Genomic DNA, 26,388 nt, shown 5'->3' with positions numbered 1-26,388 from the left:
ACAAAAGAAGAAAGCATATAATGAATGGATGAGAAATAGGGGCGTGGAAGAAGTAGCGAGGCGGAAGAGAGAGTTATATGTAGAAAGGAAGAGAGAGGTGAAAAGATTAGTAAGAGAGAGTAAGAAGAGAGTGGATGAGGAATTTGGAAGGAATTTGAGTGTAAAGTGGAGGGACTGTAAGAAAATGTTCTGGAAAAAGGTGAAGAAAGTAAGACAGGGTGGAAGTGAAGTTAGCAGGGGAGTGAAAGATAAAAATGATAGATTACTAGTGGAGAAGGGAGAAAAAGTGAGCAGATGGAGAGAACACTTTAAGGAATTGTTGAACATCGAGGATGGAAGTAATGGAAGTATAAGTGGCTGGGGAATGGCTGGGAGAAGGAGGGAGGTGAGAAGACAGGAAGAAATCAGTACGATAGAAGTTGTGAAAGCAATGAAGAAAGTTAAATTAGGGAAAGCCCCAGGAATTGATGGAGTGTGTGGTGAAATGCTGAAGCATGGGGGAGAGATAGTAGTAGAATGGATGTGGAAGATGTGCAGATTGGCCTGGGAGGAAGGTAGAGTTCCAGAGGATTGGAAGTCAGGTATAATTACAGTACATCCTTCAACTTTCTGAATTTTAACTTTGCGATTCACCAATTTTGCGAGGTAGTTTCAAAAGTCATGTATTTTTTAACATTTATGAACTTTGCAAGTGATCACACACTTTGCAGGTCGAGTGGTGGGAGAGTCGTCTTCCCACACTACTTTGCCACGCGAAGTAGTGATGTCATGGTTCACTGGGCGTACTGCGCCTCCTAGGTCAGTGGTCTGCCGCCCCACCACGTTTGTTTGCACCTGTTCCCAACCAAGGTCACTGACCCTCACAATTTCGTGGTGCTCTTCGCAATATCCCAACAGTCTAACCTTGCACGAATGTAATTATGGCGCCAACAGGTATGAAGAACAAGAAAATAAGTTTGGAGACCAACTTGAAAATGATTGAAAGGAAAAAAGCAGGTAAAGGTAATTCTGCTATTGGTTGGGAGTTTGGTGTTGGTGAATGGACGGTGAGAATGATTTTAAAGAACAGTAAACAAATCAAGCAAGTAGCAAGGAACTGAGATGCTCAATTTGATGGTAGAATAGTGATGGTATGATAGTGATGACATAGGCCCCGTGGGGCCACAGTAGCCATACCAAAGCCTCGCCCCACCACCAGTCCCGTACACCACGCCAGTCTTCACATCAGTGTAAATTTTTTTTTTTTTTTTTTTTTTTTTTTACTGTACAGTATATCAGTTCATGTTTGTTTCATTTATCATCGTAAAATTAAGAGGTAGAGTCGAGAGAAAGAGTGGGAAAAAGTGCTTACCTTGGAGTGATGTCGACCAATTTGCCCATCTATCTATCTATTGCCAGATGCCTCAATCCCGTTTGGGGTGGCCACAAACATATCGCCTCTAAGTCGCCCTGTCCCCCACCATTTCACTGCCCTGCTCCCAACTCACACCCCCCTCTATCATATACCTATCCACCCCATCCCTCCATCTCATCCTCGGCCCCCCCCTCCCTCTTCCCCCCTCCACCTCACTCACATACACTCTCTTTGTCAGTCTTTCACCCTCCATCCTCTCCACATGGCCAAACCACCTCAGTGTGTTCCTCATAACGCTTCCTGTCACACAAACATCCACACCACAACGCTCCTTTATATCCTCATTCGTCAGCCTGTCTCTCCATGTGACTCCACAGGCTCCTCTTAAATAACTCATTTCCACTGCTCTCACTCTTGACTTGTGTCCTTCCAACAACGTCCAAGCTTCACTTCCATACGTTAGAGTTGGTATCACAATACTGTCATGTAGTATCTTTTTCACTTCCATGCTCACTTCCCTGTTTCTTATCACTGCTTTCAAAGAACCAGCAACCTTTCTTCCCTGCTGTACCCTTTCAAGCACTTCACCCTCCAAACCTCCATCCTTACTCATCACACTACCCAAGTACTTAAACGTACTCACATTTTCCAATTCCTCACCATAATTCACATATTTAATTGTTTCAGTTTTATGAATTTTGATTTTGCAAGGGATTTTGTCGACCATATTGTTGCAAAATTGGAGGAAGGACTGTATTCCCTTGTACAAAGGAAAAGGGGAAAAAGAATTGTGTGGAAATCATAGGGGCATTTGTCTTCTTAGTATGATAGGAAAAGTGTATGGTAGGATACTTATTGACAGAGTTAGAGAAAGAACAGAGGAATTAGTTGGAGAAGAACAGGGAGGCTTTAGGAAGGGAAGAGGTTGTGTAGATCAGATATTCATTCTTAGATCTTTAGTGGAAAAGTTTCTAAAGAAGGGAATGAAGTTGTATGCAGCTTTCATGGATTTGGAGAAAGCATATGACAGGGTGGATAGGCAAGGATTGTGGAAAGTATTAAGAATATATTGAGTAGATGGGAAGTTGTTGAATGCTGTAAAGAGTACGCATGATGGTGCTATGGTTGCAGTGCGTGTGGATGGTGAACTGAGTGAACTTTTCTCTTTGAAGGTTAGGTTGAAACAGGGATGTGTCATGTCTCCATGGTTGTTCAATCTGTACATGGATGGCGTAATAAAAGAGGTACACGGTAGGGTAATGGATGTTGGAGTGGCCCTTGTGAGTGAGGAGAGTGTTTGGAAACTCCCTGTACTGTTGTTTGCAGATGATACTGTGTTGTTGAGTGAAGACGAAGGGGAGCTGCAGGCTTGGTGGATGAGTTTGGGAAAGTGTGTAAGAAATGGAATCTAAAGGTGAATATAGGGAATAGTAAAGTGATAGTCTTTGAGAGAGGTGATGTCAGTGAATGTACAGTGAGGTTGGATGGTGAGGAATTGGAAAATGTGAATACGTTTAAGTACTTGGGTAGTGCGATGAGTAAGGATGGAAGTTTGGAGGGTAAAGTGCTTGAAATGGTACAGCAGGGAAGAAAGGTTGCTGTTTTCTTGAAAGCAGTGATAAGAAACAGGGAAGTGAGCATGGAAGTGAAAAGTTACTACATAACAGTACTGTGATACCAACTCTAACTTATGGAAGTGAAGCTTGGACATTGTTGTAAGGACACAAGTCAAGAGTGAGAGCAGTGGAAATGAGTTATTTAAGAGGAGCCTGTGGAGTCACATGGAGAGACAGGCTGACAAATGAGGATATAAAGGAGCGTTGTGGTGTGGATGTGGATGTGATAGGATGCGTTAGGAGGAATACACTGAGGTGGTTTGGCCATGTGGAGAGGATGGAGGGTGAAAGACTGACGAAGAGAGTGTATGTGAATGAGGTGGAGGGGGGGAGGGGGGAGAGGGAGGGGGAGGCCGAGGATGAGATGGAGGGATGGGGTGGAGAGGTACATGAGAGAGGGGGGTGTGAGTTGGGAGCAGGGCAGTGAAATGGCAGAGGACAGGGTGACGTGGAGGCGATTTGTTTGTGGCCACCCCGAACAGGATTGAGGCGTCTGGCAATAGATAGATAGATAGAGCATACCCCAATGGAGATCAAACTGGTTTGCTCTACATATATTCATGTGAACAAACAGATTTAAGTGATGACAATGACAGCAACAACAATGATGATAATGATGATGATGGTGATGATGATTTTATGTATCTGTTAACCTTTTTACTGATCACCAATGTTTCAATGCAATGTAGAGACAGCTTAGTTAAACTAATATAGCAATACTGTAATATATAAGCTGCCAGTAATGTGGGTAAACTCAGTAATTACTCCTTGACTTTAAACATAACATTTTAAGTTTATTCTGACAGCAACAAGATATTTTGATTCTGCTTTGGAGAAACTTGTCAGACTGGCAGAGAACATAAAGCACTGATGTTAAGCTGCAAAAAAATGAATAAAATAATAAACAAATGCATAAATAAATAAATAATCATAACAAAAATTGATCTTAAAAAGCAGGAGAGTCCTATATTATTCCTTCTGAGGTATTGGGGCCCGGGACTAAGCTACTGTTGTGGGGGAAAAAACAAAGGCAAAACACAAAGTCACCACTTCAGCTAAGAAGTTCTAACTACTATATTATGAAATACAATATCTTTATCCCTTTCACTGTTAGGATTTCTCTCAGCTAAACAAAATCACTTGTTGCTATCCTACATAAATGCCTTGCATGCACTAACAGAACATAGTCAAAAGGTTAATGAGACAGTTTTAAGCCTCTGACAACTTTATCTTCACTGAACAAAATCATCTGGTACCAGTCTGAATAATGTACCTAAATGTACTACGGCAGTGAAAAAGCTTACACATCACACCTCCTCGCCTTGCTCTACCCGTGTGATCTCCCTGCCAGCCCAAATAAAACACCTAAATGTACCTACAGCAGTGAAAAACCTGACACATCTTACCTCCTCGCCTTGTTCTACCCGTGTGACCTCCCTGCCAACAGCCACAACCACACCAGAGCAGTCCCTCCCCAGCACCACTGGAAATTCTCCTTCTGTATTCTGTACCAGAGAAAGATACATTTTAGAAAGTACAGTAGTATGCTGTAGTATGTTGCTTTCATTTATGTCAGTCTGTGCAATTAAGTCTACACTAATTTAAAAAACATATGTCTATTAAGTGATCATAATGGGCGATATGAATGGAAGAGTAGGCACTGGTCCTCAGGATAACATAACAGGTTGTAATGGAGTACCAGGAGAAAATGATAATGGGAAGCAACTGAAGGATGTGTGTCAGGAAAGGAGGTTAGGCATTTGTAACTTATATATCAAACACAAAGATGCACACAAATATACATGGTACAGAGGGAACTGGGATCCTGCTGAAAGGAGCCTGATTGATTATGTACTCGTAGAGAGGTCGATGGTGGGAATGGTTGCTGATATACAGGCTGTGAGGGGACGATGTGGAGGTCTGTCAGATCATATGACTGTGGTAGGCAAGTTGAAGCTGAGAGGAGTGAGGTGGACCACAAGAGAGAGGATCAGTCAGGGAGAAAGACTGAAAGTCGAGAAGCTGGGGATCAACGAAATGAAAGATGAATGTTGGACCAAAGCAGGGGAGGAGTTAGAACCAGTGACCTAAAATGAAATGGATCTGGACAGCCTGTGGAATGCATATAGGGACTGCTTAGTTAGAAATGCTACAGCGGTGTGGGGTGTAGCAAGAGTAACAACAAAGAAGAACGGTATGGCATGGTAGGATGAAGGGGTTAAGAGAGCAGTGGAGGAAATGAGGAAGAAGTGGCAAGAGTGGTTATGGGACAAGTAAAATTGAAATAAGAAGTGAATATACTGAAAGCAAGAAGCACGTAAAGAGACTAGTGAAGAGGAAAAAGGAGGAAGTCAATGATGACCTAGGAAGAAAAATGAATGAAAATTACTCTGAAAATAGGAAGTTATTCTGGAAAGAGGTGCAGAAATGTAGAAGTGTAAGCAGAAACAAACGTGAAGGCGTGAAGGACATAAGTGGTAGATTATTAACCCATGGGGATGATGGGAATGAAGTAAGGACCAGATGGAAATAATATTTTGAAAGCCTGATGATTGGGAATAGATAGCAGAGCCACTGTAAACATGACTGATTTGGGGGGTGTGCAGAGAAGGAATGCAGTGCCAGGAAACGTGACACTCATACAGGTGAAGAGAGCTGTAAAGTGGCTGAAAAATGGGAAAGCAGCTGGGGGCTGATGAGGTGCATGCAGAGATGATTAAGTGTAGTGGAGTGAGAGGAATAAAGTGCTTGTTAAAGATTTGTAAGAAAGCATGGATGAGTGAAACTGTGCCAGCAGAGTGGAAAAAGGCTGTGATTGTACCGCCTGTACAAAAAAAAAAGGTAAGCAAAGTGAGTGAAAGAATTATCGTGGCATAAGTTTGAGTGTGGTGGGGAAGGTATATGGAAGAATTATTACAGAGAAAGTAAGACAGATATAAGAAGTCCTATAGTCGTTTTTTTTCCAGCTGACGTAAATGTCGGCAATCGACATCCCGCCCGCCAGAGTTATCAATCATAAACATTACCACTAGCCATCGGACTGTGCTGCTGTCAACACCTCTCTACACCATACTCAATTCTGTATGATCCTTGCTGATTTTGGTATTATTTTGAGTATACACATAATTTTCACATATGTATTTTCACTGTCGCTTACCTAGTCAGAGTAGTATGGTAAATATACGCGGATGCTTGATCTCATTTAATATTTCAAAAGGATAACATGTTCTGTCATTCCACTCCAGCCCACAGCAATGTTTCCTCGGTGAGAGCAGCTAATGCTACAACCAATCATGTCTGGAGAATTACTGAACAACAAGGAGTAACAAAAAAAAAAAAAAAAAAAAAAAAGGTTGAAGTATGACTAATAAATGCACCCCCTGTCACACCGTGGTGGATACTGAGTGAATCATTGGGCAACCATTAAAATTTTTATGATCTACTGGGCATGGAGTTGCCACATATTATAATACAGTGTATTGGCATATTAAAAATTAGCTGAGGGCCTTTAAAGCAATAATAAAACAACAGTTACTAATGAATCATATAATTATATTGTACACTCTTATGGTTGTGAGGGGAGGGAGGGGTTTTGGGAGAGAATGGTAGGAGTGGAGGTTGGAGGAGGAAGTGGAGTGAAGGGTGGGAGGCAGCAGGAATCAAGTTGGATGTCGCTTGTTTCCCGCCAATAGTGGGATACAGTATACAGTATTTCAAAATACTGTATTGCACAGGCGCTAACTTTAGCGGCCAGTTTTCCTTTTGTTTGTATTTTTCCCTGATTAACATATTTTGAAGTATTTTTTAAATTCTTATTTTCATTGTATAATGCATATATGAATTAACTACTTCATGTTAGCTCAGTGTGTTTACCACTGATTCAAAATTCATCGTCACCTCAATCATAAAATCAGACACTAGAAATGCTGATATTTATTCATGTTAGCTCATTGTATTTACCGTATTAACCCACCGTGTGCCAGTGCCGTTTTAAAACGGTTTAAAATTTAAAAAAATTTGCTGTGACTGCATTTTTCAAGATTTGCGGGTAAAAATTGGCAGGCATGTAAGGTAACTGTTCCTCTACCATCCCGCAGGCTGTCAAGGCCATACACTCACTCACTCACCCCCTCATGCTCACTCTGCCTCACTCGCCTGTGTGCCTCACCCAGTGCTGTACATAGTGAAGGCATTTTGAAAATATTTTCATGTAAGTTTTTCATTCATTCATTCATTGCCAGACGCCATGTATCCCAGACGGGGTGGCCAATGGCTTAGAGTTAATTGTTTTACAGGGAGGGGCACTAATCCTCCACCAACCCCACTTGACACGTAGGGATGCCAACAGCATCTGGTGTTCCCAGGCGGTCACCCATCCAAGTACTAACCAGACCCATGTGTAAGTTGTAAATATTTTCTTGTAAGTGTAAGGGTTGCAAGCGGAAGTCGAAGCCCATCTGTTCATCTGTCATGCCACCTACTGGCCACTTGGTGAAGCTTGCCCTCATTCAAACGTTTGAAATCATTTTTGTGATAGAGGCAGTTAAAGGATCACCAGCAGTGGCCATGGTGATTGAGACAAGGATAAGGAAGCAGGTGTTCATTCAAGCAGAGTTGGGGCAAGCGCGAATGATGGCAGCGAGGGTGACAGTGGTGACTGGCAACAGTGACTCAACCACCACCTAGGAACCGGTTGGGACAATTCACTGTCAAGTCAATTCGCCATAATAACAATAACAAGACAGTTAGCCGTCATTATTGAAGACAGCTATGAGTGATGCTAGAATATAATTCAAAGGCGACTACAGCGAGGAAGAAACAAGTTAATTATTGACTAAAGGTGCAACTAATAAATACTGTAATATCCAATGCCTATGCTATTGAACACTGACTCTGATGGATCCCCCTGAAATATAGTTATTAAGGTATTGATTAATTAATAATATGTATATTTATTGAATGACGGGGAATCGTCCAGGGTGCGAATTGTCCTGACGGGGAATCGTCCATGTTTTGACGGCGATTGTCTGACAGCGAATTGACTTGATAGTGAATTGTCTCGGAACCCAACACTCACCACATGAGCTTCATTCTTTCTATATTAAAGTGCGTGCAGCCTGTATTTCTTGCTTTTATTGCTAATAGTAAGTAAATATGTACTAAATATAAGCAAATATATGGCTGTGTTAAGATTTTGCGTGGGTATAAGTGTTTACGTAAAAGTTGATGTAGGTTTGTCGGCGACACGCCGGTCCCATTTACAGTATTTATTTTTCCAAAGTTTATCAATTCGCACTTTGATAAATCGCATTTTGATCGTTTTTTTCAGTCCCAAAACCGATTGAAGATCGAGAGCCTTCTATATGGTGAAGTCAAGTTGTAAATACCTTCTTGTAAGTGTCAGGACTGTATGTAATGAAGTCAGGTTGTACCTGTTTTCAAGTAAGTGCATTCACAGTGAGAAAGACATGCAAATTGTGATAGATGCTGAAGTAATAAGTAATCAGAAAAGTGTACTGAACATTGCTATACCTTCCCAGCATAAATACCTGAGTATACCTTACATAGAAAATGCCTTTCTCTCACGTACGTGGTGAACGTGAGAGAGCGGCTATACCTGTACACGAGTATGTAGGACTCAATAAAACTCATTTCCAAGCCTTGGTGAGCATTTTAATGGCAAAATTTGTTGTTTCCACATCAAAATCTATCATTTTAGCCCCCCCCCCAAAAAAAAAGGTCGAAAAATGGCCGGCACTGGGGTGACCCATAGGGCTAAAAGAAGTCGGCACACGATGGGTTAATATGAAACGAAATCCAGTCATCTCAGTCATGAAAGATGATACAGTAAGCGCCTCTGGATGACCGAAAAAGCGAGTCTCGTTGCGGAGATGTTTATGCACCTAATTTTTTAAATCATTTGTTTTCTTTGCATTTAAGCTTGATAAACATTTTTCTTGTCTAGATTGCTCCTACACTTATTCATAACCATCATGAGAGAGTGAAAATGCTTGGAATGTGCTTGTGCTTGGAAAGATTTGTAGGAAAATAAAGAGATTTTGTATTTCCTTCCCAGCTCAGGTGGTTGGATGAAGATTGCCGACATTTATGTAAGCTGGAAAAAACTTGACTACAGTGAGTGATGAACAGAGTGGCTTTTGGGGTGGCAGAAGATGTGTGGATTAAATATTTGCAGTGAGACAGATAGTGGAGAAGGCTTGTGAGAAGGACTATAAGGTATTTATGGCATTGATGGATCTCAAAAATGCATATGACAAAGTAGACACAGAAGGATTGTGGAAGGTTCTGCACATGCATGGTGTAGATGGTGAGCTGCTAGGTGCCTTCAAGAGTTTTTAGGATGGTAGTGAAGCCTGTGTAAGGGTTAATGGACATCTATGTGAATGGTTCAGTGCCTTCAAGAGTTTTTATGATGGTAGTGAAGCATGTGTAAGGGTTAATGGGCATCTAAGTGAATGATTCACGATCGGTGTGGACGTGCGACAAGGTTGTGTGATGTCCCCTTGGTTGTTCAATGTATATATGGATGGGGTAATGATAGAAGTAAAAACACAGGTAACTGAGAGGGGGATGGCATTGGTAACGAACGGCGATGGTTGGAATACCTTGAATTTGTTGTACAGTATATTGATGATGTAGTACTACTTGCAAATACCAGACAAGAACTTAGTAGACCAGTGCAGAGTTTTGCTGATGTCTGTGAGCGTCATGCCTTGAGAGTAAATGTAGAAAAGAGTAAAGTGATGGTTATTGAGAGAGTAGGTGACTCCCAGTGTGATATTACAGTGTATGGAGGGAGACTGGAATTGGTGAAAGAGTTCAAATACTTGGGTACAGTGATACAAAAGAGAGGAAAATGTGCAAATAATGTTGAAAGTAGAGTGATACAAGGAAGAAAAGTAGCTGGTGCAATGATGGCCTTGATAAGAAACAGAGGCTTGGATGTTGCAGCTGCACAAAACTTACATGAAGGAATGTTAGTGCCAACTTTAACATATGGATGTGAGACCATAATGTAGCATGAAAATGAAAAGTCAAGAGTGAGAGCAAAGGAGATGGGACAGTTGAGGAATGTATGTGGAGTACAGAGAGCAGATAGGATATGAAATTATGTGATTCATGAAAGATGTGGACTGAGGAAGTCTGTGGACACCAGAATCAAAGAAAGTGTGCTAAGGTGGTATGGTCATGTAGAGAGAATGGATAACAATAGAGTGGTGAAAAAGGTATATCTGAGTGAATTTGAAGGAAGGAGGAGGCGAGGTGGGCCAAGGAGAAGGTGGAGGGATATGGTGGATGGGTGTGTGAGGAAATGAGGTTTCAAAGTCTGTGAGGATAAGGGACTGACAAGAGATTGACCTGGCTGGATGTATATTGTGAGGAGAAGCACATGATCAGGGATTTGGCACCCCTTTTTAACATGACAGCATCTGGATTGACTCTATCGGATACGCTCATGTGAAGCTACAGAATGTGGTGAATGTTTTTGGCATATAAGACAGAGACAGGATTTGGAGGGCTTGAATGATGAGTGAAAGGAAGCGTGGCCCATTGAACTGGGCAAACTTGGGCTCTCTGGACATTGCTACTCCTCCGCCTGCCTTAGGGTGGGAAAGGAGGTCTGGATGATGATGATGATGATGATGATGATGATGATGATGATGATAAGAATGAAGTTCCACTACTAACTATAAAGTTGATTTGCCAATATCTCCCACTTAAAAGTACAAGTTGTATGAAAAATGTGATTTTTAGAAAATGTCCCTGATATATAAGGACTTTTTGTAGGTGGTGGCGACCATCATCTGGTCACTTGATGAAGTGCTGCCCACTTCTTCCTTCACCGTTATCATTCTTTTTCTGTCTGCCTTCCTCTCTTCCCATTTCTCCCATCTTTCCTCTCACTTTTTACTACTCTTCTTTCCATTTCAGGTGGCTTTAGTTTGAGTGACAAGCCTTTCTTGTATGCCAAGAAATCATTTACAACGCTGGTTGGTAACCATATAACCAACTCGTACGTGTTCCCTGCATGTCAACAAGTTGGTTGGTGGAGGGTTTGTGCTCCTCCCCATCAGACAACTAACTCAAACTGCCACCTCTTATGGAACTATGGTGTCTGGTTATAGATAGATGTATAGACGGGCAGACCTTACTACAATTTGTTCTCTTGATCTAACCAGTGACTGCAAAAACTACACATACAGTAGGTAAATGCATGACTTTTTAGAAGTGCTGGGACACATAATCCATCTCTATATACTGTATTTATTTTTCTATTTTCTTTTCTCCTTCAGCAAAATAAGCTACAATATGACCTGGCCAAACTGTTACTAGCTACTTTCGAATTCATATACAATAATTTAGCTAGAAATTATTCTAAGGTAAAAAATATAGGCATTCTATTACTGTACAGTATGCAGTCCTGCCTATATGACACCTTGGTAACTAACTAATATTAAAGGATAACTGCACTTTTCTTAAAATACCGAGAGCTTTAAATAAAGGGCATGAAACATTAGCTACTAAGACTACTGTATCTATCTATTGCCAGATGCCTCAATCCCGTAAGGGGTGGTCACAAACAAATTGCCTCCATGTTGCCCTGTCCAATGCCTCTTCACTGCCTTGCTCCCAACTCACACACCCCTCTCTCATATACCTCTCCACTCCAACTCTCCATCTCATCCTTGGTCTCCCCATCCCTCTCCTCCCCTCCACCTCACTTGCAAACACTCTCCACATTAGTCTCTCGCTGTCCATCCTCTCCACATGGCCAAACCACCTCAGTGTATTTCTCCTAATGCTTCCTATCACATCCCCATCCACACCACAGCACTCCTTCACTTCCTCATTTGTCAGTTTGGCTCTCCATGTGACTCCACATGCTCCTCTCAAGTAACTCATTTCCATTGCTCTCACTCTTGACTTGTGTCCCTCCAACAACGTCCAAGCTTCACTTCCATACGTTAGAGTTGGTATCACAATACTGTCATGCAGTGACTTTTTTACTTCCATGCTCACTTCCCTGTTCCTTATAATTGCTTTCAAAGAACCAGCAACCTTTCTTCCCTGTTATACCCTTTTAAGCACTTCACCCTCTAAACTTCCATCCTTACTCATCACACTACCCAAGTACAGTACCTCGTGTCCAACACGGTAATATTGGCATGCTCGGGTCCCCTGTTGGACCAAAAACGTGTTGGACAAACAACAGAGCTTATGGGGAAAAATGAATTATGTCAGCAACCCTAGGAAAAGTCACCCTAAATACCTACCATATACCAATACATATGTTGGTATTACTGTAATTATAATAAATGGTACTGTACTATGAATGATAACTAACCTTTTAGGATAGTGTTGGTGAGCTTGCTGGGAATGGGAAGTGGTATCCATGGCTGTAGGTAGTCCTACTGGGTCCCCGGAGGATGGCTGCTGGGATCACTAGTGGGTAATGGCTGCTGTTCTTCCTCAGCCTCCCTCATAAATCCTTCGAAATCACACTCAGAATCACTATCTTTGTCCCATCCATGGAAGGTCCTGCTTCTGCCTGTCCTAGCACTCTGTAAGCCTTCACTGCCACCAAGATCTTGTCTTGGTTTTTTATCATGGTCCTCACGCTGGCTTCATTCATGTCGTAGGCCTTGATGATGTACACGTTCCTCTCCCCTTTCTTCTTCCTCTCGATGATTTCTAGTTTGGTGGCCTGAGGGAGGTTCCGCCGATTCTTGGGGTTCTCAGAAGCCTTCCTAGGCATCATGATCAGGGTAAAATGCAGTAGCAAAGGCAGAAAATGCAGCGAGAAAAAAGCACCGTCCAATGCGAATTATGCAACTGAGTGGCGCTGTGGTGGAAGAAATTTAAACAAAACATCACATGAGAGCAGAAGCATTTTTAATTGGGTGACATCACGATCACGCCATGATAGCGGGCAGGGGAGGATACCGGTACTTGATTGGAAGTATTGATTGGCTGTCAGCATCACGGGAACGTCCAGTATGACTGTGTTGGACCGTGGGTGATCATGCTAGAGGTGAACTCTGCTGATTTCACCCACTTCTCGGAGCTCCGTCCGTGTTATGCTAACGCACCCGTGTTACAGTTATTAAATCGTATTAAATAGTACTAATTTTTTGCTCTCTGTGCTGGACACGAATCGTGCTGGACAAACGCGTGTTGGACGCAAGGGTACTGTACTTAAATGCCCTCACATTTTCCATATCCTCCTCATCCAGCCTCATTGTACATTCAGTGACTTCACTTCTTTCAAAAACCATAACTTTACTTTTAGATTCCATTTCTTACACACACTCCCAAACTTGTTCACCAAGCCTTGCAGTTCCCCTTCGTCTTCACTGAACAATACAGTTATCATCTGCAAACAGCAGTACAGGGAGTTTCCAAACACTACCCTCTCTTATTAGAGTCACTCCAACATCCACTGCCCTACCTAGTACCTCATTTATAACCCCATCCATTTACAGACTAAAGAACCATGGAGGCATGACACATCCCTGTTTCAATCCAACATTCAGATAGAAAAAGTCACACGGTTCACTATCCACATACACTTCAGCCTTAGCACCCTCATACATACTCTTCACAGCATTCGACAACTTCCCATACACTCCATATATCCTTAATACTTTCCACATTCCTTGTCTGTCCACCCTGTCATATGCTTTCTCCAAATCCATGTAGGCTGCATACAACTTCTTTCCCTTTTCTAGACTCTTTTCCACTAAAGACTCAAGAATTAATATCTGATCTGAAAACCTCCCTGTTCTTCTCCAACTAATTCCTATTAAGTAACCAAACAAATAAAAATGCTACTAAATAGCCAAACATAAAAAAAAAAACTCACTTGATGTAGTGCTGCCTACTTCTTCCTTAGCCTTTATCATTCTTTTTCTGTGCCTTGCCTCCTCTCTTCCTATTTCTCCCATCTTTCCTGTCACTTTTTATTGCTTTTCTTTCCTTTACAGGTGGCTTTACATTGAGTGACAAGCCAAATGGTTTCCTGTAAGCCAAGAAACCATTTACAACACTGGGTGGTAACCACATAACCAAACCATACGTGCTCCCTACGTGTCAGCATGTGGGTTGGTGGAGGGTTAGTGCCCCTCCCTGTAAAACAAATAACTCTGAGTCAAATGGCCACCCCTTGCGGGATTGCGGCGTCTGGGAGTAGTAGTAGAAAAAAAAAAAAAAATTGTTCTGAACTTTTTTTTTATCACAAACAGTCAGCAAGTAAACGATAAGCATCCCAGTACAGGCAAATAATACTGAACATACTGGATTGTACTTGTTAAGTTGTCGCCTTAACACCCGGCCATATCCCTCGGAGATTTTGATATCTAGGTAGTCAATTCCTGCTGCCTTAACCTGTATGAGAACCTGATGAGGGTCGACAATCCTTGGAGCAGCAAGGTCTTCCACCACACAGATAGCCTGTAAAATAAAAAGTTGCTCATACTTAACCCCTTCACTGTGATGATGTGCTTTCTTATTCTTGCTACCATTACATGATTTTGTTCAGTTAATGGGAATTTCTCATCACAGTACTGATGCATGAAGTTCATTTCTAGTCCCTTCACTACCACCTGACTCTTCAAAGCTCAAAAACATCGTAAAGCATGAGTAAACTATAAAATATGCTATCTAATGAGGAGTGGAGTACATCCTTTGCAATTACTAGAAATTCTCAGAGCAAAATAATTTGCATCCTGAGCAAAATGTCCAGTATGCATGGTAGTGAAAATATTAACTGACATACTTTTCAACTCTGGCAGCTAACATTTCTCCAGCTGAAGAAAACAGTCTTACGTCAGGTTCATTAAAATACTAGGGTGTTTATATTGACATAAAGGTTAAACCTACTAAACTGTATTAATCCGCTGGTTACTAAGGGATTTCCTCTGCTGAATGAGTGTCATTAGCCAAAATATAAAATAATGCACACATGTCGTAATGACATCAGACATGGAAAGGTTAAATAAAGTTTTGGTATATTACTTTCCCTCAGCTGAATGAGTGTCATTAGCCAAAACATAAAATACTGTACACGTAATGACATCAGACATGGAAGGGTTAAATAAAGTTTCTACATGCAGTGCAGCTGTAATTAATGGAACACTAAATGACAAATATCATTTTATACTAATAAGTGCATTACCATCTATCCTGAGGAACTTGTGGATGGCCAATGGTCACATGTGCTGAATGCAAATTTTACTAGAAAAAAAATAATATATACTCATATCTATTTCTGTAAAGGTAAGGTGAGTAGGAGCATATACAAGTACCTGTACTACAGAATACAAGAAGTACATTCTAAGATCCTCCCCTCTCCCATGAGCCACTTACACCACTGTGAAAAAAAAAAAAAATCTACAAATGTTGTCTGATGCATAACAACAACTAAAAATGGTGAAGAGCGATCAGAGGAACCATAGAAAGGCTTTGTGACACGTGTAAAGCAAGTAATCACAGGAACAGTTTGTCTGACTAGACAGGCTATAAACATGCTTACATGCATCAGCATTGTCCATCTGATGGCAGCACTTCATGCTGATATTTTACAGTATTTAATTCATAACATTATTTCCAATACCTCTGCCATCATAAATTAAAGGATGATGATCAACAGATATAATGAACAATTACAAGATTCAAATAAATGTAGAGTGTAAGAATTCACTCATCTTTGGTGCCTGAAGCACACTGAGTCAAATACAGTACAGTACAGTGTGATGGATCTGGGAAAAGCCTCTGTTTTTGCAGTGAAAGCAGATATTTCCCTGTCACCACTACCATCCCCTCAATGCCCTGCTGCCCCTGTGTGACTCACCTCCATGCCCCTGTAACTGTTGGCAACCACTGCTCTCATCCGCTGTGGGGCCACTATGTTATGGCGCAGCCTCATCCCCACCAGAATCCCACATATGCTTCCCACAAAGAAACATGCACCACCAAAACAAATGTGTGTGCGTGTAACTGAAATACATAAAGTTACTGGAGTTACCATCCAACCACACATTATTGATCTAGCTACTAAATATCAATACCAAATTATCAAAGAAGCCATTACAATACATCAGCATGAGATGGTTATGTTAAAAAATACCACAACTTTTCCCATAAAACTAGTGCTTTTAATTCGGGGAAACTGACAGTTCAGGTTCCAAGATAGCAATGGGGGAAGGCCAGTAGATGATCTGTCTGAATTTACTGCAGACCTATTAAAAAAACTTCAATGCCACCCAGTCTAACTCTCTTTACATCTTTCCAGAACATTTTCTTACAATCCCTCCATTTTACACTCAAATTCCTTCCAAATTCCTCATCCACTCTCTTTTTGCTCTCTCTTACTTATCTATTCACCTCTCTCTTCCGTTCTACATATATCTCTCTTTTCCGTCTCTCAACTTCTTCCAGATCCCTGTTTCTCATCCAATCATTATATGCTTTCTTCTTTTCTGCCACAGCCTGTCTCACCTCTTCATTCCACTATGCCATTCCTTGCACCCCCTTTCGTCTTCTCTTCACCCCACACACCACCTCACACGCTGCACATATTTCTGTGAATATCTTGCACATACCTTCCACGTCCCCCATCTGTTCCAATTCATATTTACGCAATCGTTCCTCCATTTCTCTCTTATATGCTGCCTTTTTCTCATCCTCTTGTAACCTTTCCATTCTCCTTGTATCTACTCCTCCTTCCTGTCCTTTCCTTCTTCTATTTCTCTATTTTACTTGGACCTTGATTCTGACCACCACCAAGTGGTGGTCAGAAAGTCCACTCCCCCAACCTCTATATGCTCTTGCATCCATTACACACCTTCGCATCCTTTCATCTACACACACATAATCAATCATTGCCTTCTTTTCATTCAGTTCACCACCCACTCTCATCACTTGCCACGTATACCTGTGGATCATTTTGTACTTGAAGAGGGTATTGGCTATCACCAACCCCCTCCCAGCACAATGTCCACTAAAGCACTGCCATTCTCATCCACCTCAGCTGGTACATCCCACTCACCAACTACTCCATCCACCTTCACATTCCCTACTTTACCATTCATATCACCAATCAAAAACACTCTCATTCCTTTCAAACTTTTCCATGCACACTTCCACATTGAGCCAACTGATCCATACTCTCTTATATTCTCCTTCCATCTGTTACTCACAACGATACACACTCCTTCTTTTGCCCTCTCATTCTCACCTACTCCTGCACATATACCCCATCCATACTCTCATTCTCTCACACTCTCTCCTCTCCATTTAGTTTCGGTTAATCCACATACATCCAATTTTGCACTCACAAGCACCTGGACAATCTCTATCTCTTTTACCTCATCACTTGCACCCTTTACATTCCACGTCGCCGTCCGTATCATGTCCTTTGTACAGTCCTTAGTAGTCAACTTTTGATCAGTCCTAGTCCGAGACTTCTTGTTCGTATTTTTAGTCAGTTGTTTTCCAGGGAGGAACACTAATCCTCCGCCAACCCACCTGCTGTCACATAGGGAACACGTGTCGGTTGGTTATAAGGTTACTACCCAGCGCTGTAAATGCTTTCCTGGTTTACAGGAAATCATTTGGCTTGCCACTCGATGTAGAGCTACCCTAAAACAGAGTACCACAACACTAAGTGGGTGGATGATGGGTGCCCCCACCTACCACACCATACACATATATACTGTATATATATATATATATATATATATATATATATATATATATATATATACAGTATATATATACGAGGTGTGACAAAAAAGAAACGGGACACTGGCTGCTAATCACACAATTCATCAGCCACACAGTAATGAAGTACATCATAGTGTTGCCCAACATCTCAGCACTGTATGAGAAAACCAGCACTTCAATTAACCTATTAACTTTCTTTTCACAGGTGGTTTTGTAGCTCCTGTCAAGTGTCCTTCGTCACAGAATCAGCCTTGAGCAAAGGATTAACATCAAGTTCTTGGCAAACATGGGAAAAACTCCAGCAGAAACCCTTGCCATGCTGAAGGATGTGTAGGGACAGAAAACAATGTCCCATACACGTGTCTGTGAGTGGCACAAGAGGTTCAGGATGGAATGGGGTGATGTGGAATGACCCAAAATCAGGACGTCCCTCAACAACAAGAAATGATGCCAACATCCAGAAGGTCAAGGAATTGGTGTGGAGTGATCACGGACTGATGATCAGAATGATGGATGAGCAACTGGGATTGAATAGGGAGTCAGTGAGGTCCATCTTATTGAAAGTTGTGGGTATGCAGAAGATTTGTGCAAAGTTGGTGCCCAAACTGCTCTCCGAGGACTAACAGACCCGCCGTGTGGATGTGTCACAGGACATTTTGGTGCATCACCCTGGCCCATCCTGTGCTTCTTGTGCCACTCACAGACACGTGTACGGGACACTGTTTTCTGTCCCTACACATCCTTCGGCATGGCAAGAGTTTCTGCTGGAGTTTTTCCCAAGTTAGCCAAGAAATTGATGTTAATCCTTTGCTCAAGGCTCATTCTGTGACAGTGGACACTTGACAGGAGCTACAAAACCACCTGTGAAAAGAAAGATAATAGGTTAATTGAAGTGCTACTTTTCTCATACAGTGCTGAGATGTTGGGCAACAATATGATATACGTCATTACTGTGTGGCTGATGAATTGTGTGATTAGCAGCCAGTGTCCCGTTTCTTTTTTGTCACACCTCGAAAATATATATATATATATATATATATATATATATACTGTACTTATATATACAGTCATTACTCATTTTAAGATGTTTCGGTTCACGATATTTCGCTACAACGATAATAGAAAAGCTCCACCCCAAAATCCAACTTACGATAAATTTCCCGCTATAACGATTTTGCCATCAGGAAGCGCCAGGCACACTCAAGGTGATCGTTGCTTGTCTCAGGCAAGATGGCGGCCCCAGCGTGCAGTGCATTGTTATGATCCCACCACCCCTTCAAAGCCCTGTCTTTTCAACTTGTTCATGTGTGCCCCCTTGTTAGTGTCACCTCTCAGCCAAACATCGTACTACAGTACAGTATTCCCTAACACTTACTGAAAACTGACAAGCACAGACGTAGGTGGAGAAACTTTAGCACAGTCTGGTGCACTAGCCATCACTGCCTCCCGTATGCAAAGTTCTGCGTTCTTTATTGTAAAAACAGTTGACTAATTCACCCCAAACATACGGTTCCGAGACAATTCCCCATAAAGTTAATTCACTGTCAAAACATGGACAATTCCCCGTAAGGACAATTGGCACCCTGGATGATTCCCCGTCATTCTATAAATATACTTATTATTGATTAATTAATACTTTAATAACTAAGTTTCAGGGGGATTTTATAACTCATATAAGTAAAAAACTAGTGTACTGTACTTGCTAAATAAACTGGTATGTAAATAAATGACGGGGAATCATCCTGATGGCGAATTGTCGCCGACATTCCTTCCCTAAGTTTGTCCAACACTTTAACTTTCTCTGTCAGCGACATCACTTTACGGGCCCGCTTTGGTGTGTTACCACATGCATCACTAGCACTACGCTTAGGCCCCATGTTGACAAACAAGGCAAGCAATCACTGGAAGGCAGAAAAATAAGCCACAAATAACGATTTGCCAGTCATGCACAGTTCTACCATCGGATTCAAACTGATTGTGTGGTGCGTGGTAGACCGACCTCACACACACACACACACACACACACACACACACACACACACACACACACACACACACACATATGTATGCGCACTGGCAGCGGGTAGGCATTTTTATATTTTATTTATTTCTCTCATATTAAAATTATTTATTTGAGTATTATAATTTTGTTTTAATTATTGTATGAAAAATTCGCGGATAACCGAAATTGCGTGAAAAAAGTTCGCGTGAATTAAGGGATTACTGTGAATTTGTGTGCCCAGTAGTAAGGTCAGTGCCAGTGTAGGCCCCAGTGCTATGGTTGGTGCAGGTATGGGTCCCAGTGCTAAGGTTGGTGCAGGTATGCGCAGGATTCCCCTCCCCCTAACCTGTTCCTGTCTGAATCAGAGGCTGACCACTAGTGCCTGTAAGCAAAGGCTGTCCCCCAGCCTCGGGGGGGATGACTTGGAGATGACTTGGACCAACACAGGAAGGAATGAAGGTGGGTTGTCATTTATGGTTCAGTCTTGGTTAGGTGACTTTGGGAAGTTGAGTTGACGTAACCCCCCTTTTATAATGGGTTTCAATCTACCGATTTACAATAAAATTGGTATACGATAAGGTATGACCTGACATAACCCCATCATGAAACGAGTAATGACCTGACATAACCCCATCGTAAAACGAGTAATGACTGTATATGTACTGTATATATATATGTACTGTATATATATATATATGTACATATACAGTACCCTCGCGTCCAGCACGGTAATATTGTCATGCATGGGTCACGTGTTGGACCAAAAACGTGTTGGACTAACAATAGAGCTTATGGGGAAAAATGAATTATGTCAGCAACCCTCGGAAAAGTCACCCTAAATACCTACCATATACCTATACATATATTGGTACTGTTGTAATTATAATAAATGGTACTGTGCTATGAATGATAACTAACCTTTTAGGATAGTGTTGGTGGGCTTGCTGGGAATGGAAGGTGGTATCCAAGGCTGTAGTTAGTCCTACTGGGTCCCCGGAGGATGGCTGCTGGCGTCACTGGCGGGTAATGGCTGTTGCTCCTCCTCAACCTCCCTCATAAATCCTTCGAAATCAAACCTCCCTCATAAATCCTTCGAAATCAAACCTCCCTCATAAATCCTTCGAAATCACACTCAGAATCACTATCTTCGTCCACAGCCATGGAAGGTCCTGCTTCTGCCTGTCCTAGCCCTGTAATCCTCGGCAAAGTGCATGCTTCTCACACTGTTGCCAGAGCCCCGTCTCGTGACTGGAAAGTGATCGCTGTCGCTGACTCGGTTGAGAGTAAGGAGAAGCAACTTTGTTTATAAACTGGTATGCACGCTGATGAGAAGGGTTTCAATACGACTGATATTTATTCTAAAACATTAATATGTATTCAGTGTCAGGCTAAATGTTCAATGCTGTAGTACGATACATTCTCTGTCGAGTCGCCTGGGTTTTGGTCACACCGTTTTCCCCATCATATGCTCGGCAGGAATCCATCCAGATGAATTCCAAATGCCCGTGGTATCGTCGGCATTTTTACCACGTTACCGTTCCGATTTACCATCGTATCCTCGGCAAACCTGGTATGAAGTGCCGTGTGATAGCCTTCGGCTGCCAGGATCTCGTCTTAAGTTTTTTATTATGATCATGTTGGCTTCATTCATGTCGTAGGCCTTAGCAATGTCAACTTTCCTCTCCCCTTTCATCTTCCTCTCGATGCTTTCTAGCTTGGTGGCCTGAGGGAGGTGCCGACGCTTCTTGGGGTTCTCAGAAGGCTTCCTAGGCATCGTGAGCAGGGTAAAATGCAGTAACAAGGGCAGAAAATGCAGCTGGAAAAAAGCACCTTCCAATGCAATTATGCGACTGAGTGGCTCTGTGGCGGGAGAAATGTAAACAAAACATCACGTGACACCAGAAGCATTTTTAATTGGGCGGCATCACGATCACGTCACGATAGCGGGCGGGGAAGGCTACTTGATCAGAAGTTCTTCACTGGCTATCATCATCATGGGAGTGTCCAGTATGGCCGTGTTGGACCGGGGGTGATCGTGCTAGAGTGAACTCTGCGGATTTGGCCCACTTCTTGGAGCTCTGTGCGTGTTATGCTAACACACTCATGTTACAGTAATTAAATCGTAATAAATAATACTAATTAATTGCTCACCGTGCTGAACTCGAATCGTGCTGGACTAACGCGTGCTGGACGCGAGGGTATTGTATATATATATATATATATATAAATATATATATATACACAGTAGTGCACCAACTTTCGCTACAGCAGGATTTGCGGAATCCACTTTCGCGGCATGCACCAAATATTCCCTAACTTCCACTTTCGCTTGAAAAAAATCGATTTTCGCGCACAAATTTTGGGTTTGGGACAATATTTTGAACTTTGAATTTCCTGCACCGCCTGCCCGCAACCCACCGCCATCTTGAATGACGTCATGTCAACACTCTGTCCACCCATTCCCGCCATTGTGTACGAGCGTGCTAGCTCCATTGTGTTGGATTCTCACGGTTCAATGGCCTCTACTATACCTGGTAGTGTGGGGAAAGGGCCTGGTGGTGTGGGGAGAGAGCCTGGTGGTGTGGGGGGAGGGCCGGGAGGCAGTGGTGGTGATAAAAAGTGGCCGGGACATTCAAAGTCGGGAGGAAAGGCCAAGGCTAAAAGAGAGTATCGTGTTGGAGTGAAGAAATGGCAGTATAATAATGAAATGAAAAGGAAGATAGTTGAGCACATGGACAAGGGCGCAAAAAACAGTGAAATCTGCCGTATATTTAACATCCCAGAATCGACAGTGCGTAGTATGAGGAAACAGCATGGTGATAGCGAGGCAGCAAGAGATGGCGCCAATACGTCTGGCGTGGCTAAATAAGCCCGCCACGCACCTCGGATACTTACCCCCAACATCCATTAAACACCTCAACCTGGTCTCTGTGGTATGTTTCTCCTCATATAATGTGTACTGTACAGTTTTTATTGTTTGTATCTCACAATGCAATGTACAATAGTGATTTGATGTACTGTATTGCAAGTGAAAATGAAAATCTGATGTTACTTTAGGATAACCAGGAACCAATTAGCCTTTTTGCCATAAAGACAATGCCCCAACTTTCGCTAATTCCACTTTCGTGCATTAGTTTTGGACCCAATTAGGCGCGAAAATTGGTGCCCCACTGTATATATATATAAATACAGTATAACCTATACCGTATATATAACAATTACTACCTAGCTGTACCAGTACTATTATTACTACAATAAGGATACACTTAGCAAATACAATCCAGGAGCTTGTAATATCTACCTCACCAATCATGAAGCTATCACATAAAAACTCTAATAACAAAGTGAAGGCAAAAACTGATCATTATAATACAATACAGATCTCAAAGAGGAGATGCAACGTCAGTTTTTAAATTCTCGGTTTAATATACAATAATAGCTTCAGTTCAAAATAAACAAAAACTAAATGTTTTAATCTATTCTGATAAACTCTAATTGCTACTTCTGAAACTTCAGGTATCTTTGCCTTGAACTGCCACTTAAGAAACTTTAAGTATCATTGCCTTTAAGACATGCTAATTCATTTTACTAAACATCCAAAATTTCAATATAACTCTGGTTAAAATCACAGTCCCCAACAAACTTACCTTCAGCAACAAAAAATATAAAAATTCTGTCGTATACTACGGAGGGCTTAAAGGCACTTAACGATTCCCTTAGCTGATCCATCCGCTCTCTGGCCCTCTCTGCCCACTCCCTACTAATATTCTGATTTCTGATGGCATCCAGGGAATTACAGAAAGCTGTTTTGGCTCCATTGCCGAGGGAGGAGAGATGGCTGGTCAACTGGCGTGCAGCAGAGTTTAACGTTACCTATATGTGAAAAACAAAACAAAATAAAATAAGATACAGCATCACTACCCAACTCCTCTCTGTATATTATACTTATTAAATAATAAACCTTCAAGGATTGAGACTGCTTAATATGCAGGCATAATACAATGCAGTAAAGTATAGTATGCATTATGCAATGATATTTGTCCATTTATAAAATGGCTGTCTTATACAGATGCAAGGTCATGAGAATTATAAAGTCTACAGAAGTGAGGCACCTCAGGCCAGAAAAACACTAGTAAATGATAGACAAACAGAGCTGCTTCTAAAAATCCTCCTGTATCTAAAAATATATAAGTAAATAATAATGCAGTAGTAGCAGTAGTAGTAGTAACAGCAGTAGTAGTAGTAATATAATAATAATAATACTGTAATAATAATAATAATAATAATAATAATAATAAATTAATAATAATAATAATAAATAAACACATACATACATACATAATCTAAGCCTGTGTTGCCCCATGAGGAGCATAGGAGCCCGGGGCTAGGCAAGTTTGTCTTGGCATTTAAGATGGTGACTCTACACTGAGTGACGAGTCGAATGGTTTCCTGTACACCAGGAAACCATTTACTACGCTGAGTGGTAACCATATTAACCAAATTATGGCGCCTGGTGGTTTAGTGTGTAATTGAGGCGCTCCAGTCGGATTGAGCCAGTGAAAATTTATATCCAAGGGGTGGTTGGGGTTATTGCTCACGTAATGCCACTCAGGGATGAGTGAGGCTGATCAATCTCATCTTAAATGTCAGGACCAACTTGCCTAGCCCCAGGCTCCTACACTCCTCGTGGGGCAATGTAGGATTGGATGATGGATGGATGGATGGACCAGCCTCACACATCCCTGAGTGGCATTACATAAGCAATAAACCCCAACCACTCCTTGGATATAAACCTACACGGGTTCAATCTGGTTGGAGCGCCTTAATTACCCACTAAACCACCTGGCGTCACAGTTTCATTATATGGTTACCACCCAGAGTAGTAAATGATTTTCTGGTGTACAGGAAACCATTTGGTTTGTCACTGTAATAATAAAAATTTCCACCCTTAAACTATGCTGTTACAACAAAATATTGCAGGGTATTTACAAATTCATTTAACACTGAGGCTCCTACGATTCATTCTCAGCTGTCTGGAACTAGTTGGATAAAATATTAGCATTGCTTCAATTATGACAAAGTTAAAGCTGACATAAGCACTCTCAGAATACTATGAAAAACTCCCACGTGAATTCAGTCATCTGGCATTAGTTGAAATAAAATACTGGAGCTATCTCAGTCATAACAGGGTTAATAAATTTAATCTAGTTAAAGTTAGAGGATTGTGGCACAGGACTAACTTGTGCAGACTCTACTCGTTCTTGAGCAAGGAACATGAGATGATCCATCACGTGGCCTCTATAAGGATCATCCACACCATGGTACCTGATGGCAACAGGATAATTAGTTTTTAGTATAAACATAATGTTGCCCTTCGGCACCATTGCATACTTTTAGCATTTTGATATACAAAATCTTTTGGATTCTCAAAAGTTTTTAGTTTTCAAATTTGGAATTTTTTTTCTTTAAAAGGCCCTGCAACTATGTGAACAGTGTCAGTGGAGTAGACTATCATTTACGTTTTCATTTTTTTCCTGATATCTGAACCAAGCAGCATCCTTACACATCACACAACTTCACATCACCACTTTGGCACTAATACCCACTTTGTATACTGAATACATGCAAGCGCTTGTGTTTTAGTATTAGCAGTGGTGTTTTTTGACATGTCAGTGGGTGTTACTGAAAACCAGTTAATACAATTTTGATTTAATTTGAGATCAAAAACTGTTCCCTATCCAACCTGGGACTGATCATGCATCCTTTCAGAACACACCCACTGCTGTGCCCACTCCACCACCAACTTCCTTTTTTATGTAGCTTTACTGTAAAAACCATAACATACCTTGCATAAAATAAGATATTTCAGCTTTTGTAATCTTGCTGAAAGATCATACTCTATCTCCTATCATCAAACCCACGAGTATAAAGTACAGTGATAAAATTCTTTTAATTTCCATGGAAAAACCACTACTGTACAAGGATATTTATCAGTATTCAGTGTAACAACAGACAACTCTGGCAGCAAAAATTTCTAGCAAAGGTATAAGTCAAATTCTGCAATATTTAAAGTCATACCATGTGTGATAAGGTCAGATAAGTCCAAGGCAGCCACCAGTGGGATTTAAACTCACACCTCCATCTTTCCAAGGTGATGTGCTGACCAATTACAGTACACCAATACAAACTTTCACTTTGTCAATCAGAAGGGCCTCCAAGCAAATTTACATACTTACCACACCAAGAACTTTGTCGCTGTCCCTGTAATATAAGCATTAGAAACTTCCCATGGGACTAGGACTACTCTTCACTTAAAAAAAGGGGAAGGTGGAGGAACAATAACCAGTTACACCCTAATAGTTCCCAGGCAGTTACTGTTCTTTGCCAATCAGAGGGACTACAGTTTCAGAGCACCATTATGCCTGCAACAACAAGTAACAAAGTAACCTTGTATTGCTTCATTCAATTTTACACTTACGATGATCTATGAACCTGAAGAAATACAGAAGATCAGCCATTCAAATTCCAGGCTCACACACTTGATCACCATCTCGTACATCATATTGTACACCAATGCTCTTAACTTCTGACCTGTTGAAGGGGGACGGGGGGCTTCTTTTTGGTACCACCAAGAGCCGCAGGCAATAAAAGAGATCCTACCGTGCAAATCA

General features: G+C 41.5%; 1 protein-coding gene across 1 annotated transcript in view; it reads right to left on the bottom strand.

The window, feature by feature from the left end:
• Positions 1–25,005, bottom strand: part of LOC145403965 (NAD(P)H oxidoreductase RTN4IP1, mitochondrial-like) — a 75,726-nt gene extending 50,721 nt beyond the window's left edge. The window contains exons 1-5 of the mRNA XM_080275565.1: positions 24,958–25,005; positions 23,365–23,590; positions 15,842–15,987; positions 14,287–14,442; positions 4,377–4,475 (exon numbers count right to left, since the gene is read on the bottom strand). Coding sequence (XP_080131691.1) covers positions 4,377–4,475; positions 14,287–14,442; positions 15,842–15,987; positions 23,365–23,590; positions 24,958–25,005 — 675 coding nt within the window. The remainder of the gene's footprint in view (positions 1–4,376; positions 4,476–14,286; positions 14,443–15,841; positions 15,988–23,364; positions 23,591–24,957) is intronic.
• Positions 25,006–26,388: the final 1,383 nt, after the last annotated feature.

Source organism: Coenobita brevimanus, chromosome 62 (assembly GCF_032717465.1).
Source record: "Coenobita brevimanus isolate Jiangsu-jjx chromosome 62, ASM3271746v2, whole genome shotgun sequence".
In the NCBI taxonomy this organism is placed as follows: Eukaryota; Metazoa; Arthropoda; class Malacostraca; order Decapoda; family Coenobitidae; genus Coenobita; species Coenobita brevimanus.
Note: the sequence above shows the minus strand (reverse complement) of the source record. Positions and strands in the feature narration are given on the sequence as shown.